This window comes from Passer domesticus, chromosome 11 (genome assembly GCF_036417665.1).
Source record: "Passer domesticus isolate bPasDom1 chromosome 11, bPasDom1.hap1, whole genome shotgun sequence".
Classification (NCBI taxonomy): Eukaryota; Metazoa; Chordata; class Aves; order Passeriformes; family Passeridae; genus Passer; species Passer domesticus.
The window spans coordinates 8,709,864-8,727,363 of record NC_087484.1 but is presented as its reverse complement, the minus strand read 5'-3'; the positions used below and the strand labels follow the sequence as shown (position 1 = coordinate 8,727,363).

Here is a 17,500-nt window from a genome sequence, read left to right as displayed (position 1 = left end):
CTTTCCTTCCAGTGCAAATCTGATTATTTGTAGGATATTCTGAGAAGTGCAATCAGGCTGGCTGATTTATAGCACTGCAACTTCTCTTACCTTCTGAAGACAAGAAAATGTTTGACCTTTTCCCATCCTCCACAGGTTTTCATAGATAATTGCTAATAGCTCTGAGGTTGATACTGTTCCCCTAAGTGCCCTGGGATGAATCAGCTCAGCCAATTTGAAAATATCATGTTTATCTAGCTATTTTCTAACTTCTCTTTCCTAGCCTAGACAGAAACCTTCCCTGAACACCAGTGGTGTTGAATGCATTGTCCATTTTCATTGACAATAAAAGCCAAAAAAGCCATCAATTTTCCCATCTGCCAGAGCCTTCCTGATGTACTGCAGTTCTGAGAAACGACCAGTTTCTTTTTCCCTCTTTATACTACTAGAAATACAACATTTTTTCTTTACTACTTATATTTGCTTTGTGTATAAACTGTAAGTGAAAAGGGTGTTAGATGAGCATCACAGATTCAAGGCTCCGAGGCTCTCCAAGAGCTACATGAATCCAAAATCTTCAGCTTTGCCTCTCTATATTTTCTGTATCTTCCTTTATAGCCAGGTCTTCCCCTAAATGCTTGAGCAGGTGCAAGCACCAGTACGAAAATGGAGCCTGAGGAAGACATGAGAAATAACATAGAAGCAGTGAAGAATATAAGAGAGAGGAGTGAAGGGTGTGTGTGTGAGGGGATGTCTCCAAGGCACCCCTTAAAGCTCAGCAGCCTGATTGGAGGTGACATCACACAGCCAAAGCTGAGAGGGTTGGCACATACTTCATACGTGGGAGCTGGGCTTCTCTCAAATCTGCTCTCAGCTTCATTGGCCTTCTGTGGCAGCCTCAGCCAGGCTTTGGAAAGGCTTTCAAAAGCTCAAAAAGACCAGGCTTTATTAGAAGATGAGCTGAAGTGACTCACTTTTAAAAAATTATCTGGCAGAAAAGGCTCTGAAAAGCCCAGATCTTCCATCTTGGTGCTGTGAGTTTCCCTCTGACATCCTGCTGCTGCCATGGCTCACGTGCTGGGCTCTCATCCTTTGGACATTTCTGCACAATGGAACAGAAACCACCCAGGAGCAGTTCCTGGCACAGACAGGCACCAATAACCTGCCCAATACGAGGTGCAGGGTGCTCTGAGGTGCTCTGCATGTCTCCTCTCACACCTGCACGAGTGGTGCTCCTGCCCCTGGTTCTGGGTTGTGCCATTCCCATGGGTTCAGGCAGCAAAACCTGCTCCAGCTGCACAAGGGCTCTCCTGGCCATGACTCCATCCCAGGCTCCTTTATGAGCTTCCCTTTTGGAGCATATCTGGGGAAGCACGTGGCCATCAGGGTGACAGCATCACAAAGCACAGATGATAATGCTTGTAATGCTACTGATATTTCCAACTTCATTTCCAAGCAGCAATGACAGCTCCAGCATCCCCAAATCACAGTGGTTTCAGCTTTGCCTTATCTCCCCATGCACACATGCAAATCCACACAGACTTTGACATCAGTTTCTACCAGGGCACAGTTTTCTGTCACATAAAATGTCAGGATGTGATCTTCCATATTTCACTAGTGCTATCCTGCCATTTAATTTAATAACAGCTAAATATCAAGTGGTTACTATTTTGATGCTGTGTTCCATCAGCCATTGAATTAGAAATAATGAGACAAATCTAAAACTGTGATTCATGGTGAACTGCCCAAACTAATCTCAATGACACAGCGGATGACATCGAGTGATAACTGATTTAACAGATGGTCATCTGTTCAGCTGTCCTGTCCTCTCTCACAGAAACAGGAACATTAATGAAGGACCAGTTCACTTATGCTTTACTAGGCATTTACAAATAATATAAATACATAACATAGGAACCCATTTTTTCCTTTCCTCTAATTATAGACTCTTTAATTGCATTTGACTAGTAATTGTGTATACGGCATCCCTTTGTGGCTTCAGGAAGCTGAGTTGCTGAGGGGTTTAGAAAGTATCTTTGGCATTTTCCATGAAGATTTTTCAATTTACCATCATCTTGAACCAAAGCAGGTTCCTCACCCAAACTGAACCTTGGGAAGTTCCTTGCACCTGGTGTAGCAGCTGCCCTTTGCTGATCCTAAAAGGAGTCAGGCACGGGAGTAAACAGTTGTTAGAAAAGGCTTTCCAAAAATTGACTTGTCAGACTTTTAAAATGCTGAAAGTGTGTGCCCCAAAAGAAATCTTCTTTCTGTATCTTCATTCTTCACCAGGTTTCAGCCTGCACCTTTTCACTGCTGGACTCAGGTATTCTCTGCCAGGTTTAAAGATGCCTTACACATGTTTTTCTTCATCAAATCCAGAAATTCTCAGTAAACTGTAAGTCATCTATAAATAAAATCAGTTGTTAATTTTTCCTTCATATTTTTTATTAGTCACCATCAACAAAAAGTTGACTGAAATGTTGCTATTGATGATAGCGAAATTGAGGCAGAATTTTCCAGGTATGTTTTCCCAAATTGCTTTTGGAAACAGTATAATGAATGAATTTTTGAAGTCTTGCAGTAAATTTTGTGCCACAGATTTATACCCGCCAGGCCAGACAGCAAGTGCAAGATGCCTTTATGCCTGAGAACGATGGAGGTCTTACAGATCAAAAGAATTTTTACAACGAAAAAAGATCACCTTCATGAGCAGGCAACAGGGACTAGATAAAATAACCTACTGTAGACAAAAGGTGGCTTTTGAACTAGAAATTCAAATCCAATACAAAAAGCATTATATGTTCTCAAGAGATGCGTTCAGAAAAACCAGAAGGATGTTTCAGAGATGGTCTGTGACAGTGCCCACGTGCAGCCTAGCGTGGGATGGCACAGAGCCTGTAGGGCTGGGGCTGCAGAGTGCCCCCCAGCACGGGCTCCGTGCTGACCGCGGTCACTCCCTCGGGCAGGCGGAAGGTGAACGCCCGCAGCAGGCTGGCAAAGAAAATGAACAGCTCGGTCCTGGCTAAGTGCTCCCCCAAACACACCCGGTGCCCTGCAGAGGGAAGAGGAGAGGACAGTGACTCAACAAACCTGACCCCAGCACCAACTGTTTTCCTCCTCACATAGTGCTCATTTTTGCTGAGCCCAGAATTTCTGTAGGACTTACTGCAATCAATGACACAAAGCTTCGTGTATTTCTTCCTTCAAAGAATTTTATCCATTTAACCCTTCTGCTCCCTTCAATTACCTCAAAAGCCTCATCTTCATTTGACTGACAACTTTCAAGGATTCATTCCACCATGTAAATGAGGAATAAGGACCTGATTTTCCTAGGAGATGTCATGTTCTAGTGTTGAATGCATAAAGAATCAAGAGGAGTGCTTGAAAGTGCTTTCCATACATATGTCTGGTATGAAATGAGTGTCCAAAATCAATAGCCACAATCATTAGCAGAGAATGTCCTTCCAAAAATGGGGCAAGTTAGATGTATATGTTTGTCAGGACACCTCTGATTTTCCATGTTATTATTTGTTCAGTAGAACATATGTTACTGGAAAGAATCATGTTGATTTAAACAGTGTTTTCCACTGAAAGGTTTAGAATAAACAGCCAATAGGTTTTTAGTAGACATCTTCATTCTACAGTCCCAATCCAAACTGTTGATGTTTGTGCTGTAGCCCACTCACCTATTGAGAATGGTAAAAAGGCTTCTTGGGCCACAAAGTTTCCATCCTTATCCAAGAAGTGACCAGGGTTGAACTGTCGAGGTGTTTCCCACTGCTCTGGGTCATACAAAGATGATGCAATATTTGGAAGAACTATGGTGCCCTGAGAGGAGAAAACATTCATTCTGTTCCTTGGTCACATTGAGACCATGACCCAAAGGCATCCAGCCCCCCTTCTCTTGAGGAGAATGCCCTGGCACAAACAGATTTTAATCCACACCATACTCTACTGAACACAGGACAAATCTGTAGCAACTGAGAAACTGTGTCTGTACCTTTTTGAGGGGGAAGCCAAGCAAGGTTGTGTTCCTCACACACACCCTGGGCATGCCAACTGAAATGATGTTGCTGAAGCGTTGGATCTCATGGATCACAGCGTTTGTGTAGGGCAGCTCTCTCCGATCCTCATAGCAGATTACCTTGGAGGGACCCAGAACAGCATCTAGCTCCTTCTGCACCTTCTCTGTGGAAAATATTCAGTTTCAGGCAGAACAACATACCAATTATTTTCAGTGATTTCATTTTTGAAGACATTTTCAACTTAGAACTATGAGAACAACACCACAATTAATTTAGAAAAGTAACTTCTTATGAAGAAAAATAAAGTAGCAGGATGTTCCAACAGCTTAAACATATGAGAACTCTGCTTCTGGGTCTGAAGTTATTTGATCATAGATTAAGAAAAGACATTTGTTGTTCAAAAATTTTAAACTAAGTGTTCCTTACTACCACAAATCCAAGAGATAACAGATTTATCTTTGTGTTTTCTTTTGCCTAGGTGTCTCAAACACCCGCAGCCAATTAGCACATAAAGCTCACAGCTCTCTGAAATTTATGCCAGGTGAGTCTGAGCCTTAAAAGTCTAATTCCTGTTAAAAGGGCATTGTTCTTACACAGGGTGTCTGTTAAGTGAAGCAATGCCAACTAGAACAAGATCTGAATACCATTTAAAAAAAATGGATCTAATGGATCCATTAATGGATCAGCTGCTTGGTGTCTGCCTTTTAATCAAGAACAGCATGTTTTAAATTACTTTTTGCATGGGAGTCTTGGGACATTAACAAAAATAAAACCTTTGATTCATAAACTTCAAGAAAGGCAGTACACACCTAATAAAGTTTTAATAAATGATCCTGTCTTTTTTCAGGCTTTTTGAAGCAGCAGTAAGATGCAGGGAAGTCCATTTTGCATTGATCAGTCTGTGCCCACTCACATCAAGCATGCCCTGTGACTGCCAGCAGTCCTTCATTAAACTGACAACAGAGATTTAAGTACCTTACAGAATTTAAAATGTATCTTCAGAAATATTTTTAAGTTGACTTCCTTCTATGAAGAACTATCTTGCAGAAGCACTTGAGAATCCAGGTGGTTTGAAGTAATCAGTCACTGCATTATATAAGCACACATTTCTATTCCTGATTCAGGGAAGAGGCAAAAGCTTCTCCTTATGGTACAGAGTGGAACACTGTCACTGGATGTCAACACAGGAAAAGTATGAATGGGTTCAAAAAGAAGCCACCAATTAATTAAATGAGGACAGACATACTGGTGTCAGCTCATTCTGAGAGGCCTGATGCAATGTGTTACTCAAGAAGCCCAGGAAGGATCACTCTGCACATGCTCTGCTTTCCCAAATATGTGCAATATTTAGATAAATAAAATTCTACAGGTGAGTCAGTGCTTTCATAACCTTAATTAGAGTAAGTGATAGCAAAGCATGTGATAACATGAGATTAAGCAGAATTTCTTGTCTGACAGCTACAAGTTGATCAAATTTTTCTTATCTTCATCTCTTTCATCCTTTTAAAATCCTGTTCTCCTCTGGGTAGTTGCACATATTCTGCAACCAAACTGTGAGATTTCTGTTATCCAAAATAAGACATGTTTTTTCCTTTGGTTTTCATTCAGTGCTCTATGAAAGGGATTGGTGGTTATTTAAAAACTAGACTTAAAACCAAACTCCTTAAATACACATAGATGTAACAGAGGAGCCATCTGCTTCCACTTCTGTCTAGAATAATTTCTGTTACAAGAAATCCCTGGATCTACTGATGCTGCCTAGGGCAGACCTACAAGTACAAAAAGGTACATGTGCCACTAGACACATATCAGTATCTAGGATAATCTCTAGTCCATGAAAATGTTATGGAAATTGTTTTTTTCTATTGCATGGGAGATATCTGTGATGGGTTTATCTATTCACCTTGGATGTCTGGGTTTGCCACCATATAGAGAAGGCCCCAGTTCAAAGTAGTGCTTGATGTCTCTGATCCACCCAAGAAAAGGTCGTTTATAGAATAAACCATGTTGTCTTCATTGTATGTTGACCTGGGTTCATCTTTGGACTGCAAAAGATAAGAAAAGTTAGAGGCTTGCACATGAAAGTTAGAAAAAACAGAATTGGATTAAATGTGATTTTATAACTGGTTCCAAGCTCCACTGTCTTCTCCTTATAGGACAATACTGAAAGACTGGTAAGGAATGCTAGACACCACAGATGGCTATTAATGCAAAAATCAACCTTTCACAAACAGAAAAGCCATGTTTGTTCCACTCTTAATCATAAAGATTAAAGTTCTTTGAAAAAAAATTTAAAAAGGGATTGTTGGCTTCATGTGTAAACAGTGATTAATTTTGAGTGTTTCATAAGTAAATTTTGCTTTGAAGATGTGTGCCAGTGTGCCATTCTTCCTATCTTAAGTCACAGTCCACCACTCAGTTCTTGTACCAAGCAATACAGTGACCAAGCAGTGAACACTGGGCTGAGTAAAGTTCTTAACCTGTGGCATTCAGGTTTCTTCTACACAAGGGCACAATGACTCATGTACAGCTGCTCTGGGGTTTTACAGTTTTCAATTAAGAGTGTGAGGAAGTGTATGTATACACTGAAATTATAAATAAACATGGCTATGGTTTGGGGGAATTCATTGTCTATATTTAGGGAGATTTTGCTCAGGGGTGTTGAACATTTCTCTTGCCAGTGGAGCAATCGAAAAGAAGGAGAGATGCTTCTCCCTGCTGTAATATCATCTAATCTTTTTTTATTGCCCCTGTTCACCTATTACAGACAGTTCAATTTTTTTAATAAACAAACTTGGATGATTTCCACCCAGCAGAGTCCCAGAAGAGCTCACTGAAACAATTTCTGGTACACTGATGTTCAAATCTCATCAATTCCTAGAACAGCAATGAAAAGCTTTAGAAACAGTCAAATGCTTTGGAAGGCCAGGTGTGTTGCTGTGCTGATATAAAAAAAAAAAAATATATAGAAGAGGATCCAAGGAGCTAGGAGCCATTTAGGCTAACATCCACACCGTACATAAGAATATAGCAGCTGATGTGGGAATTAATCAAAAAATAATTATCAGGGAGAGGTAGGTGAGTGCTGCAGACCCAGGTTGTGGCTGCCTCTGTTGCTGCTTCCAGCACATGAGAGTGGTGAGAGGGACACTGGCTGTCCCTGCAGGACAGCACTGCCACCAGCAGCAAGAGTCACTGCCCACTTCCCAGGGCCTTTGGCTCTCTGGGCCAATCTTGCCTTCCACACCCCAGTAAGACCAGTCTCCTCTTGCCACTTCTTCCTCTTGCTCCTTTTTCTTCCTGTCACCAGCAGAAGAGGAAGAGGAAAATATCCTGCCACAGCAGAGGAGAGGAGAAAGGAAAGGTGATTTAAGTGGAGGTAGGAGTTACAGAGGGGAAGGGCAACTGAGAGTCCAGGGATCAGGGCTGGCATCCAGTACCCAAGAGATTCATACAAAGTGATCCTGGTATGGTCTAGAAAAGGGAGAGGTCTTGTGACCTCCTACAGCCCTACAGATTCCCACCTACATCTACTATGCCTGCCTAACCAAAATGCCTTTATTAGTCCCAGTTCCTTTGTCTGGTTGAAACTTCACTGACCCTGGCACTCTCCTCTTCTCCAGTCTTGCCTGAAAGACTGCTGACTCCTAGGTTATTTCTCCATAAAATGTTCTCAAAATCCAGCTGTCCTCTTGCAAACTCTCCTGGCAAACCTTTACTGGGAAAATATCATAACCAGAGCATCCCACTCTGTCTTCCAAAGGCCTTCCCAGCTCTTTTGTTCACAACTCTTTCCTGGAGACCTTCAATCATTTTACAACTTGTGCCAATGAAAATAAAAATGCAGTGTATTAACCTGCCTTCTAATGAAAGAATTGCAGGGTGCTGTGGCATATCAACGATCAGAAAGGATTTAGGAAGGTCCTGGTATTGGATTCACATTACCATATCTAGAAAGGCAGGAGATTGTGATGATTCAGACTGGTTGTGCTGATTCAATGGTCCATGTCAACTTTTCCCACCATGACTGTATAACTGGGCAGAAAAAACTTACTTTTTCAATGTGATCCAGGTAGAAGTCAATGAAATCCTGCAGCTCCTCTGGTGTCCCACGCTCTGTGTGCATCTGGATCTCTCTCCGTGTAAAGTTGCTCAGGACATCATAACAAGCCAACGCCTTCTTGTGGGGCCCAGGGAGGCGGCTCATCAGCCAGGGGAAGATTTCATAGAGCTGTGGGAGGGACACACAAGAGGTCCTGCAAAGTCTCTATCACGACAAAATGCTCTAGGGAGGCCTGCTACAAAGAGAGGTAACGTTCATGTCAGTTTGGGATTAGGGTCTCATTAGTAAAATATCCTGACAAAGGCTGCTCTTGGGCTTTCAAGCTGTGAAAAGTAAGCTGTATAATTTCTAGTTTTGATGGTAAAATTCAGACTTCCAGTGGCTTTCAGCTCAATCACAAGCCAAATTAGAATTACTGTGTTTAGAATCAATGGTATTAATCTATGCAGTTACTCATAGCTTCAATTGCTATGAACTGCATTCAAGCATTTTAAAAGTGAGCTCCTGCCCTCCAGTGGAGAATACCGGGAAGGGAGAAGCAAAAGTTGGAAACTCCTCACCAGGTTACTTGCCAAAGCAGGAGCTGGCTCCTGGTGGCTGGCTTTACAGGCTGGGTAACCCCCAAAGTACTCTCTACCAATCGACTTCTCAAGCTTCCTCTATGAAATTTCAAATATCTGAAACCCAGAAAAACTAAGGAACAATTTCGAGTACTCTCTCTATAAAGAAAGAGTTAGCTGGCACAACTAGATTATTTTTTTCCTTCTGTTTTACAATTTGGGAAAATCTGGCCTAAGAAATAGCTGATTTTGACCTATTCTGATAGCTAGAAAGTAAATTCTGGTTTCTAGCCTACATTTATATCTGGGTAATTTGTCTATTCTTCTATCTCCAAGATACAACATTCTCTTAATAGTTCTTTTGCTGCTCAAAATATAATTCCATTGTTTATTTAACAGCAGAATTTTTATCCTTTCTCAGCTTTCATTTGGCTGAGCTCTTCTTGTACTCTTTCAATCACCCTACAGAAAGCACATTATTAGGTGTTTGCTGGAGTGTGGTTGAATTAGACTGTACTTGTATTTTCTTGGGAAATCAGTTCTTATTGTCAGACATCCAATTATCCATTAATGGTTGCCTTATCACAAAAAAAGTATTTGTCCAGTCCTTGGTAAATTCCCTTAGAACTTCATATCCTTTTTGGTTAGCTCCATCTCTGGTATTTTTTTTTATTTGAAAAATATGTTCAGAAGCCTTAGACACAACTGTGGTCTGACTAATCACATAAAGTTGCCAAGATAACAGGCATTCCTGCTCCCAAATGTCTGCCCTCTCTCCCACTGTGGCACTCCAACTGTAAGTAGAATTTAGCTGTCAGTGTTCAAGACAGGAACTGTGTCCATCCACCTTCCTGGGTACCTGCCAAAACTCCTCCTCCATTTATGGAGAGCCCCATCCCAGTGTCCCCCTGTTCAGTGCCTGGCAGCATGAGATCCACTTAAGAAATGGGGTGTGGGTGAGCAATATCCACTTTTTTGCATAGTACTGTGTACTCACATCTGGGAGGTGGGGAGATGGTGCTCATCCCCCTGGCATGGTTTGAACCCCTGTTCTTATTTCCCCAACAGTATCTTGTTCACTGCACTAAATCAAAGCAAAGCCAGGATGGGAAGCAGAGACAAAAAGGAGGTATGTTCTCTGTCCTAAAAGCAGGTGTCACCTGCCACCACTACACTCAACTTACAGGACCAAAGCTAAACAAAGAAAAAGGGACCCTGAGCATAACTCAGTGAGAAGAATATTCCATGGGATATGGGGAGACATCTGTATTCCAGGAATTGCTTATGTATTCTATATCAAAAAGGTACTCATAAGATGTGTAGGACAACTTCAGCAGTGGAACCAGAACCCCCAGGAAAATTTTAATTACTTTTGTGCAAAATAGGCCTCTAGTGTCAGATGTATCATTGACTCCCAGATTGTTTGATTGCCAAGCCTGCAGTTATATTTGCTGTCTTAGCATTTCCTGCCTTCTGCTGCCTGTGCCTGGAGCTGCTCCTCACTCAGGTGAAGGAGTAGTATTTCTCTGGGAAGACTTCAAGTCTGTGTCTTCCAGAAGAAATGGAGATAAGTAGCCACAGGCAAAACACTTTGGTATTTGACTCATTTCTTTCTCTGTTGATTGTATAAAAAACAGTGTCTCAACTCAGCATTTGAGTCACACTTTCAGACCTAATATTTAATATTTAGAAATCATTATGTCCAACACAGGAACCTGTAGTGTGCAGAAGTGGAGAAACCAAGTAACAAACATGACCCAGGAGCAGTCCATGAACCTGTGCCTTATTGCGAAGATTTAGGGGCAAAATACCACAGTACCCCAACACAGAAGAATGAACACAAATGCCCGAGGCTGGCATGTGGAGCTTCACCATCACACTTTGAGAGAGTTCACTGCCCAGTAAAACCGTGTGGGGCATCACTCACCCATTCTAAAACTTTGCCTGATAGCTCTCAAATTTGCATTTCTCATTCTCTGTCTTACTCAGAAAAACACAATAGATCATTCACTTACATGATGAATAAAGCTTCCCCCAAACTTGAAGAGATGTTCTGTAGCTTTGATTAGCTCATGAAAGCCCTCATCCTCTCTGGAGAAACGATGTCCAAACACGACAGCACAAATTACGTTTGAGACAGAATGGACAAGAGGGAAAGAAGGATCCACAGGTTTCCCTGCAACAATAATAATTAATAATAAATATCACTGTTAATGTCTCCTGCTTTAGTGAAATGTGAGAATCTTCTAAGTTACCCACAGAACTTTAAAGAAGGCATTGCATTTCACAGAGAAGCAGCAATATTTTTTTCAAAATTGTAGAATCAAACTGGTTCCTCACAACCAGGTTGCAACCCCATAAGCCCAGCAATGTGTGACATTCTAAAAAAATGCCAGATGTGTAAAATATTGCCTCATATGATAGAGCGAATTTGGGGGTAAAGGAAAAAAATTCTATGCAAATTTGCTTTCTGGCAAAATCAAAATATGTCTCAAGCATGGGAATGACTGAGAACACTATGGACAAAGGGAACCTGAGGGTAGAAGAGCAAGAAGAGAGGCAGATTTTTTTCAGCAAGGACACAGAGGCATGCAAGGCTATTATGTTTTGTCTGACCTTACTAGAGACATCCAACCTCCAGCAAAATAAAATGTTGTATAATGTTGTAAACTCCTTTCAACCTATTGTGTCAACATATAATAATTAATTTCAAAGCAGTTATTTAAAACCTAATCCCAAGAAAACTATTTTGTGATTATGGAATATTTGGCCATTAAAAACTCTATTTGTGCATGTATTGATGCAACTGCCCAACACCCAAGGCACAATTCTGATTAGTAACTTACTGTTCTGGGGTTTTTTCCTTGCACACATGGTTATATCTCAATCTCTCCTAGCTGCTAAACCATGGGATTGGACTCAATTGAATTATTTTTAATTTATACAACACTAGTCACAGCATGTCCTGATTTATTGTGCTTTTGCATAATGATAAGTATTGGGAAATCCAACTCACATGATCCTAACTGGTTTGATCAGGGTAGAATCTTGTAATAAAGACAAGATTCTAGTCAGTGCTTTACAGTGTGCAAATGGCATTACAGGACTTAATTCATCAGCATTGATTTTGTCTCTTTGTGCACCAGCACCATAAAAGAGCCAAAAATGTGTCCTTGAGGTAAAAGCCATTATTATCCTGGGCTGCATTAGGAAATGAATTGGTGGCAGGCCAAGGGAGCTGATCCTTCTCCTCTGATCAGCACTGGCAAAACGCAGCTGAAGTGCTGGGTCCAGCTCTGGACTCCCCATTATGAAGGACATCAATGTATTAGAACAAGTGGAGCAAAGGGCCACAAGGACAATTAAGGAATTGAAGCATCTGGCATAAGAGGGGCTGAGAGAGATAAATTATTTAGTCTGGGGAAGGGAAGACATAGGGAGATATCTAAATATGTATAAATACATGGTGGAGGGACATAAAGAACATAGAACCAAACTTTTCTCAGTGGTATCAAGTGGGGCAATAGGAAAAAATGTAAATGCATTAAATTCTGCATAAACACAAAAAAATGTTTTTACCATAGTACTCACTGAACAGTGGAACTGGTTAACCAGAGAGGTAGTGAAGTCTCCATTGCTGCAGATATTCACAACTCAGCCCTAAGAAACCTGCTCAGATTGACCTTTCTTTGAGTAGGGGTTAGGTTAGACCATCTTCAGAGATCCCTTTCCACTTAGGGTGCTCTATAATGTAAATAATCAATGAACTCTGGTTTTTCTTCTCAATTTTAGTAGTTTTATAAATAATTTTGAGCAAGAATAGTCTTGAAAACACAAGACGGACTGATGGCTTTGCATTTTCAGTCCATTCCACACAGACTATGTAAGACCCTGCACACTCCCTTGTGTAAAAGCTGCCCTCGGTTTCAGGACAGGACAGAGAAGTTCATACACTAAAGACATCAGATGAATGGCAAAAATGTATTGATATTTGTTGCAGAAATACCTTTCATACTTGCAAAGAAGTCTACCAGGTAGTGAGCTTCTTCTTGCACTCGGTACTCCAGACCTCTTTTCCCCAGACCAAGGTTGCGCAAAGTCCTCAGAGCAAACCTCCTCTGCTGCTTCCAGGTGTGACCAGTTGCCAACATAATTCCTGCATCCATTAAAGGAATATCTCCTTATCATGCTAATATTGATCATTGAGAAAGACTACATCAAAGGATTTGCTAAGCCACAGAACATAATTAAACTGTTGCCTGGCCTGTGAACACAAAGGCACCGAGGAACAGCTGTGACCTGTAATCATGTTGGGAGGGCTGAAATGGGCAAACTCAGCTGGGTATAAGAAGACTTGCAGGATTAAGTTTGATCGCAGACAATCAGGTACCTCAGGATATCTCAGCTGCTTCTCTAGATACTCTTTGCAGTGCTTGTCTCACACTTTCAGCTGTGCCTGAAGCTCACCTGAATCAGGGTAATGATTCTCAGGAAGGGAAAATGGGAAATAGTCAGAAAACTATCCACAGTCAGAGAGAAAAGTTACTGTCTGCAGGGCAGGAAAGTTCAGTATTTAGACTTTGTAACAGACTTTGGAAATTTCTAGTGTAGTTGGTTGTATGAAGCCTAGAGCAAGGTTGGATCCGAAGCACACTGAATTTCTAGGTGCAACTGTGCCAGCAGGAAAATATTCCCACAAGGAAGGGAATGGGAAGAAGATGCCACTGCCAAACTCACTCTTCATGGAAAATGTCATAGTGGGAGGCAGCTTGTCGAGGACAAGGAATTGTTGTTTCCTGCTTTTCCTCCATTTCTCTGCGACACAACTCACTGTTGCCTCATCTCATCACCTCTGAATCTACCCCAGTGAGTATTCCATAGAAGATATTATTAATCCTTTTCCTCTTGCTAGTATTTTCCTCCTGCTACTTTCCAAAAGCTATTTCCTCTCTGTACCTTGCAGTCAGTTCACCTGGCAGCCATTCCTCCCAGACAACCCTGCCTCTGTTCTACCTCTGAAGGTGGTCACAAGCTACAAAAGATACTGCAATTTGTCAAGATGTGCTATTTATGTGCACTATTTATGCCAGGAAATTCTCACCTTTTCCTTTGGCCATTGCTCTGAAGAAAGGTGACACCAGCCTGCCAGAAACATCTTCGGGGTGTGTGGTCATGCCATCCTTCACTGCTTGAAATCCATTCAGAATAACCACTGGGGCCCATCCAAACCATAAGGTGAAGATGTTGCCATGAATTTTTGCCAGCTAGAGATGGGAGAGAAGCCAGGAAAACACAGATGAAATCCCACACACTGCAAACAGAGGATGAACCTGTTCTTTCACTGATTACAGGACCAGCCCTAAGGTGGAGTGATGTTCTCCATCTTTCCCACCAGACTACAATTATTATTGAGCAACCATGAAAGTCTTTTCCAACATTCACTGTCGAAAACACCTGTGTATTCTCACTTTTCAGAGCCACATTCCTATGTCAAGAAACCTTAAGTACCTTTCATTACTGTATATAAGCCAAGGCACAGTTCACAATCGTTCTTGGGATAAAGGATATTTTCTATGTATTAATTCAAGAGGGTTTCTATCATTTGTACAAGTAAAGTAGCGCAAAAGAACACAGAACTGTCAGAGGAGTAATTAGCTTAGAGACTGGACTTTCTTCCTTTCTGCCATCTGGTTTTTATCTTGTCAATACAAACAAGTTCATACACACAGAGTGCAGGGAAGTATCTATTTACTGCTCGAGCTAGAGAGTGCCAGCGTTCAGAAAGCTACAAATCCATCCTGTGAAAGTAATTTTTAATAGTTCTTTTTTCCCCTAACTCCAAATCTGATGTATAATCCCTAAAGATATTTAATTTCACATGAATTCAAAATATCTAGTGGCAAAGGGTGATAGAAAGATATCAAGTTTCACACACATTTCAGTGAAAATCAGTGTTAAAAGGGGATAGGTTTAAACACCAGAATGACCTTCACACATTCAGAAATTCCAATACTGGATTTCTTAGCTTGGCAAACTACTTTACACTGCAATATCTTTTTCTTATTTTGCAGACCAAACCAGCAGTTCTGAACCAAACCAAGTGTGATATCACAGTGGCCAGTTAACAGTTACAGTACTACCAATGTAGTTTTGGGAGAGGATGTTTTCACACAGCAAGCAACATGAGAAAGAAGAAATCACAAAGGCTTTTAGACAATTAGGAGTATCTGAAAATAAGTACCTGCATGAGAAGGTCACGATTAAACTGAAAGTTCAGCTGTATCAGTGTCCCAAGGACTGGGAGAGGGACTGGTCCAGGAGGAAACCGTTTCCGCACTCGCTGCAACTTTAAAAACTGCGCAATTAGAAGAAATGCAGCCACTGCTACAAGAACTTCACTTATGCTCAACATTTTTGTGTCTGCCTTTATTCAAAATTGTCTATTGAAGCTATTAAGGCTGGTTGCTAAACCAGTTTTTTCATTAGAGCTTGAATTCACATAATAAATATTCCCCGCCTCTAACCCTACCTCTTTATTATCAACCACTCCCTTTTTGTTCCACTCATTATGTTCTCATGCTCCAGCATATTAATAGATGCACACCCTTCTTCTTCTCATCCAGATTATACTCATTCAGTATGGATCACAGCATTTGTAGGAATGGTGTCTTAAAAGACTTGGGCCAAGATTTTCCAGGCAATGAAGATGCACGTAAATTCTCCATCTAGTTTTTCTGAGCCAATTTTGAATGGTATGTGTTCCTACAAATAGTCCAGGAATGCTTTTAGAAAAGCAATAGCCATACATACAAATTAAGCAGGCAAATGTAAGTGGATATTAAATCTTGGAGTTTTTAAATTGGTTTGTATATGTTCTACGTACCCGTTATATCTAATAATGGCAAGGCTGATAGAAGTTAAAAGCCCACACTTATCTTAAGATATATATACAACTATCTAATGCTTAATACAAAAAGCAAAATTTGTTACACTCTTGAATATAATTGAAAACATAACTGGATTAATGTATGACCTTACTTTTTTCCCTAACATGTTAGCACTAGGAAAACTCACAGAGGGTTTTGTCTGCTTCTGCATTTCCCCATTCAGTCTTGACATAAGGTGGGTACCCCATATGATTTGAGAAATCATCAGAAAGTATGTGAGATAAATAATGCATATTCATGGAGAAAGTACATCAGGTGTTAAATATACAGATTTAAAAGAAAAAAAATTAAAACATGAGAAAAACCTAGTAGGGATCTTGAGCTACCACCAGGCCTCAACAAGAACTAGTCATGACATGAGTGTGGATCCTTGGTAACTTGAAAACAGAGTCTGTAGCCAAGGCTCTTTGCCAAGCCTCAACACCACAAGCAGGAACCACAAACACGGCACCAGGGGATTTCACAGGCTGCAAACAGACCATGAAAACCTCACAAGAGGGGTTCTGGGTACCACATAACCATGACCATTGCAGTCCCCTGTTACAGATCCAGACGGAAATGCTTCCCTTTCAAAATTGCCCATCCCTTGAGGGCAAAGCACTTGTGAAAGAAACATGTTTTCACTAATCTTCTGCGAAAACTGCCAAGACTTGTGCACCAGCTCGCTTCTTGCAAGCTGACTTTGGGACAGAATCTATTTCCAGATTTTGTGGCTCTGAAGCACAGAATACTCTTATCCAGAAGGAACAGCCAGGAGTCTGCCAGCACACAGTTCACAAACCTCCAGAACAATTAGCCTTCGTTACCACTAATGCATAACTGATTAATGTGTATTAACCAAGGGATGCTTATAGGTTTCCACATAAGCTTTGTTAGTGTACACTAAAAAGGTGATTTTTCAAGACAATCATTTCTAATTTATCTCTCCCCTTCATCAGGAAAAGTAAAATTCTCTTTAAAAAGAAATTGGTTAAGTTTTGCCTTCTCTGTCTCCAGTGTAATCTCACAAATTCTGCTTAAAATCCCCCAATTTATCAGAACTTTTAATTTTGAATCAATATAATATATTCAATTTTCTTCTGGATATTAGAAGATTTTCCATCTAAATTATTTTTCTTTGGAAAAGTCATTTTTGTCCACTGGAATTTAAGCCCCAGTGCCTTCACCCCACAAGGGCTTCAGTCTCACACCTTTAACCAGTGTTCAGCTGGAGCCAGCCTGGAATAAAATTTGGTCATACTGGAAAAGGAAAATGACTATGGGTCGGTTCAGATCTGAGGCATGGGATTTATCTTACTTTATTTGATGGAAAATGTATTTATGAGACAGCTAAGGCTCCATTTTCTTAATAATTACTAAATGCAGCCAGTAGCAGCCTTTCTTTAGCACTATCTACCAGCTATTCTTTAGGATTAATGATTTTTAACTTGCCAAAGGCAAGCAACTGCTGCCTCCCCTCCCGGATCCAGATGGATACAAATGAATTGTTCTCTTACCAGTGTGGAGCTGCTGCCAGGGGAATGTGTTTGTAGGTCCAGCATGAGGGGACTTCATACCAACCACCTACATGGGTAGAACAATCCCATAAAGGTAATCCCGCGGGGGAAGAAACTGCAAACCCAGGTTTCATCCTGTATGCACATCCCTGCCTGTTAGACTGGGGTGCTTTAAAACACCAGGTAGGCAGAGGCACCTGAAACAAATGCAGCTGTGATGATGATGTCAGTCCTGGAGATGGCACTGTCAGCTAATCAGAGTATAAAAATAATCCTTCCTATGTTGGCATGCAGCATCCAATTTGTACCTCATACAAGAAGAATGTATCCCAACGCCATAAAAAAAAAATTCCTTGTTAACTGCCAGTAAGCAAACCAGCAAAAACCCTCCACTTCTGCCAAGTCCTTAGGCACCTGGCTCATAAAGGCT

General features: G+C 41.0%; 1 protein-coding gene and 2 long non-coding RNA genes across 3 annotated transcripts; 2 read left to right on the top strand and 1 right to left on the bottom strand.

The window, feature by feature from the left end:
• Positions 1-796: 796 nt before the first annotated feature.
• On the top strand, positions 797-5,740 carry LOC135278751 (uncharacterized). Its single transcript, XR_010346165.1, has 4 exons — positions 797-1,013; positions 2,269-2,374; positions 4,483-4,545; positions 4,852-5,740. It is a non-coding gene; the product is annotated as an uncharacterized LOC135278751 (long non-coding RNA).
• LOC135278745 (cytochrome P450 2J4-like) lies at positions 1,861-15,039 on the bottom strand. Its single transcript, XM_064385511.1, has 9 exons — positions 14,869-15,039; positions 13,729-13,891; positions 12,634-12,783; positions 10,643-10,803; positions 8,059-8,235; positions 5,908-6,049; positions 3,980-4,167; positions 3,666-3,807; positions 1,861-3,031 (listed from the first exon to the last, which is right to left on the bottom strand). Exons 1-9 carry the CDS (start codon positions 15,037-15,039, stop codon positions 2,853-2,855), a joined length of 1,473 nt encoding a protein of 490 aa, XP_064241581.1. The 3' UTR covers positions 1,861-2,852.
• Positions 12,990-16,172, top strand: LOC135278750 (uncharacterized). Its single transcript, XR_010346164.1, has 3 exons — positions 12,990-13,493; positions 13,591-13,991; positions 14,699-16,172. It is a non-coding gene; the product is annotated as an uncharacterized LOC135278750 (long non-coding RNA).
• Positions 16,173-17,500: the final 1,328 nt, after the last annotated feature.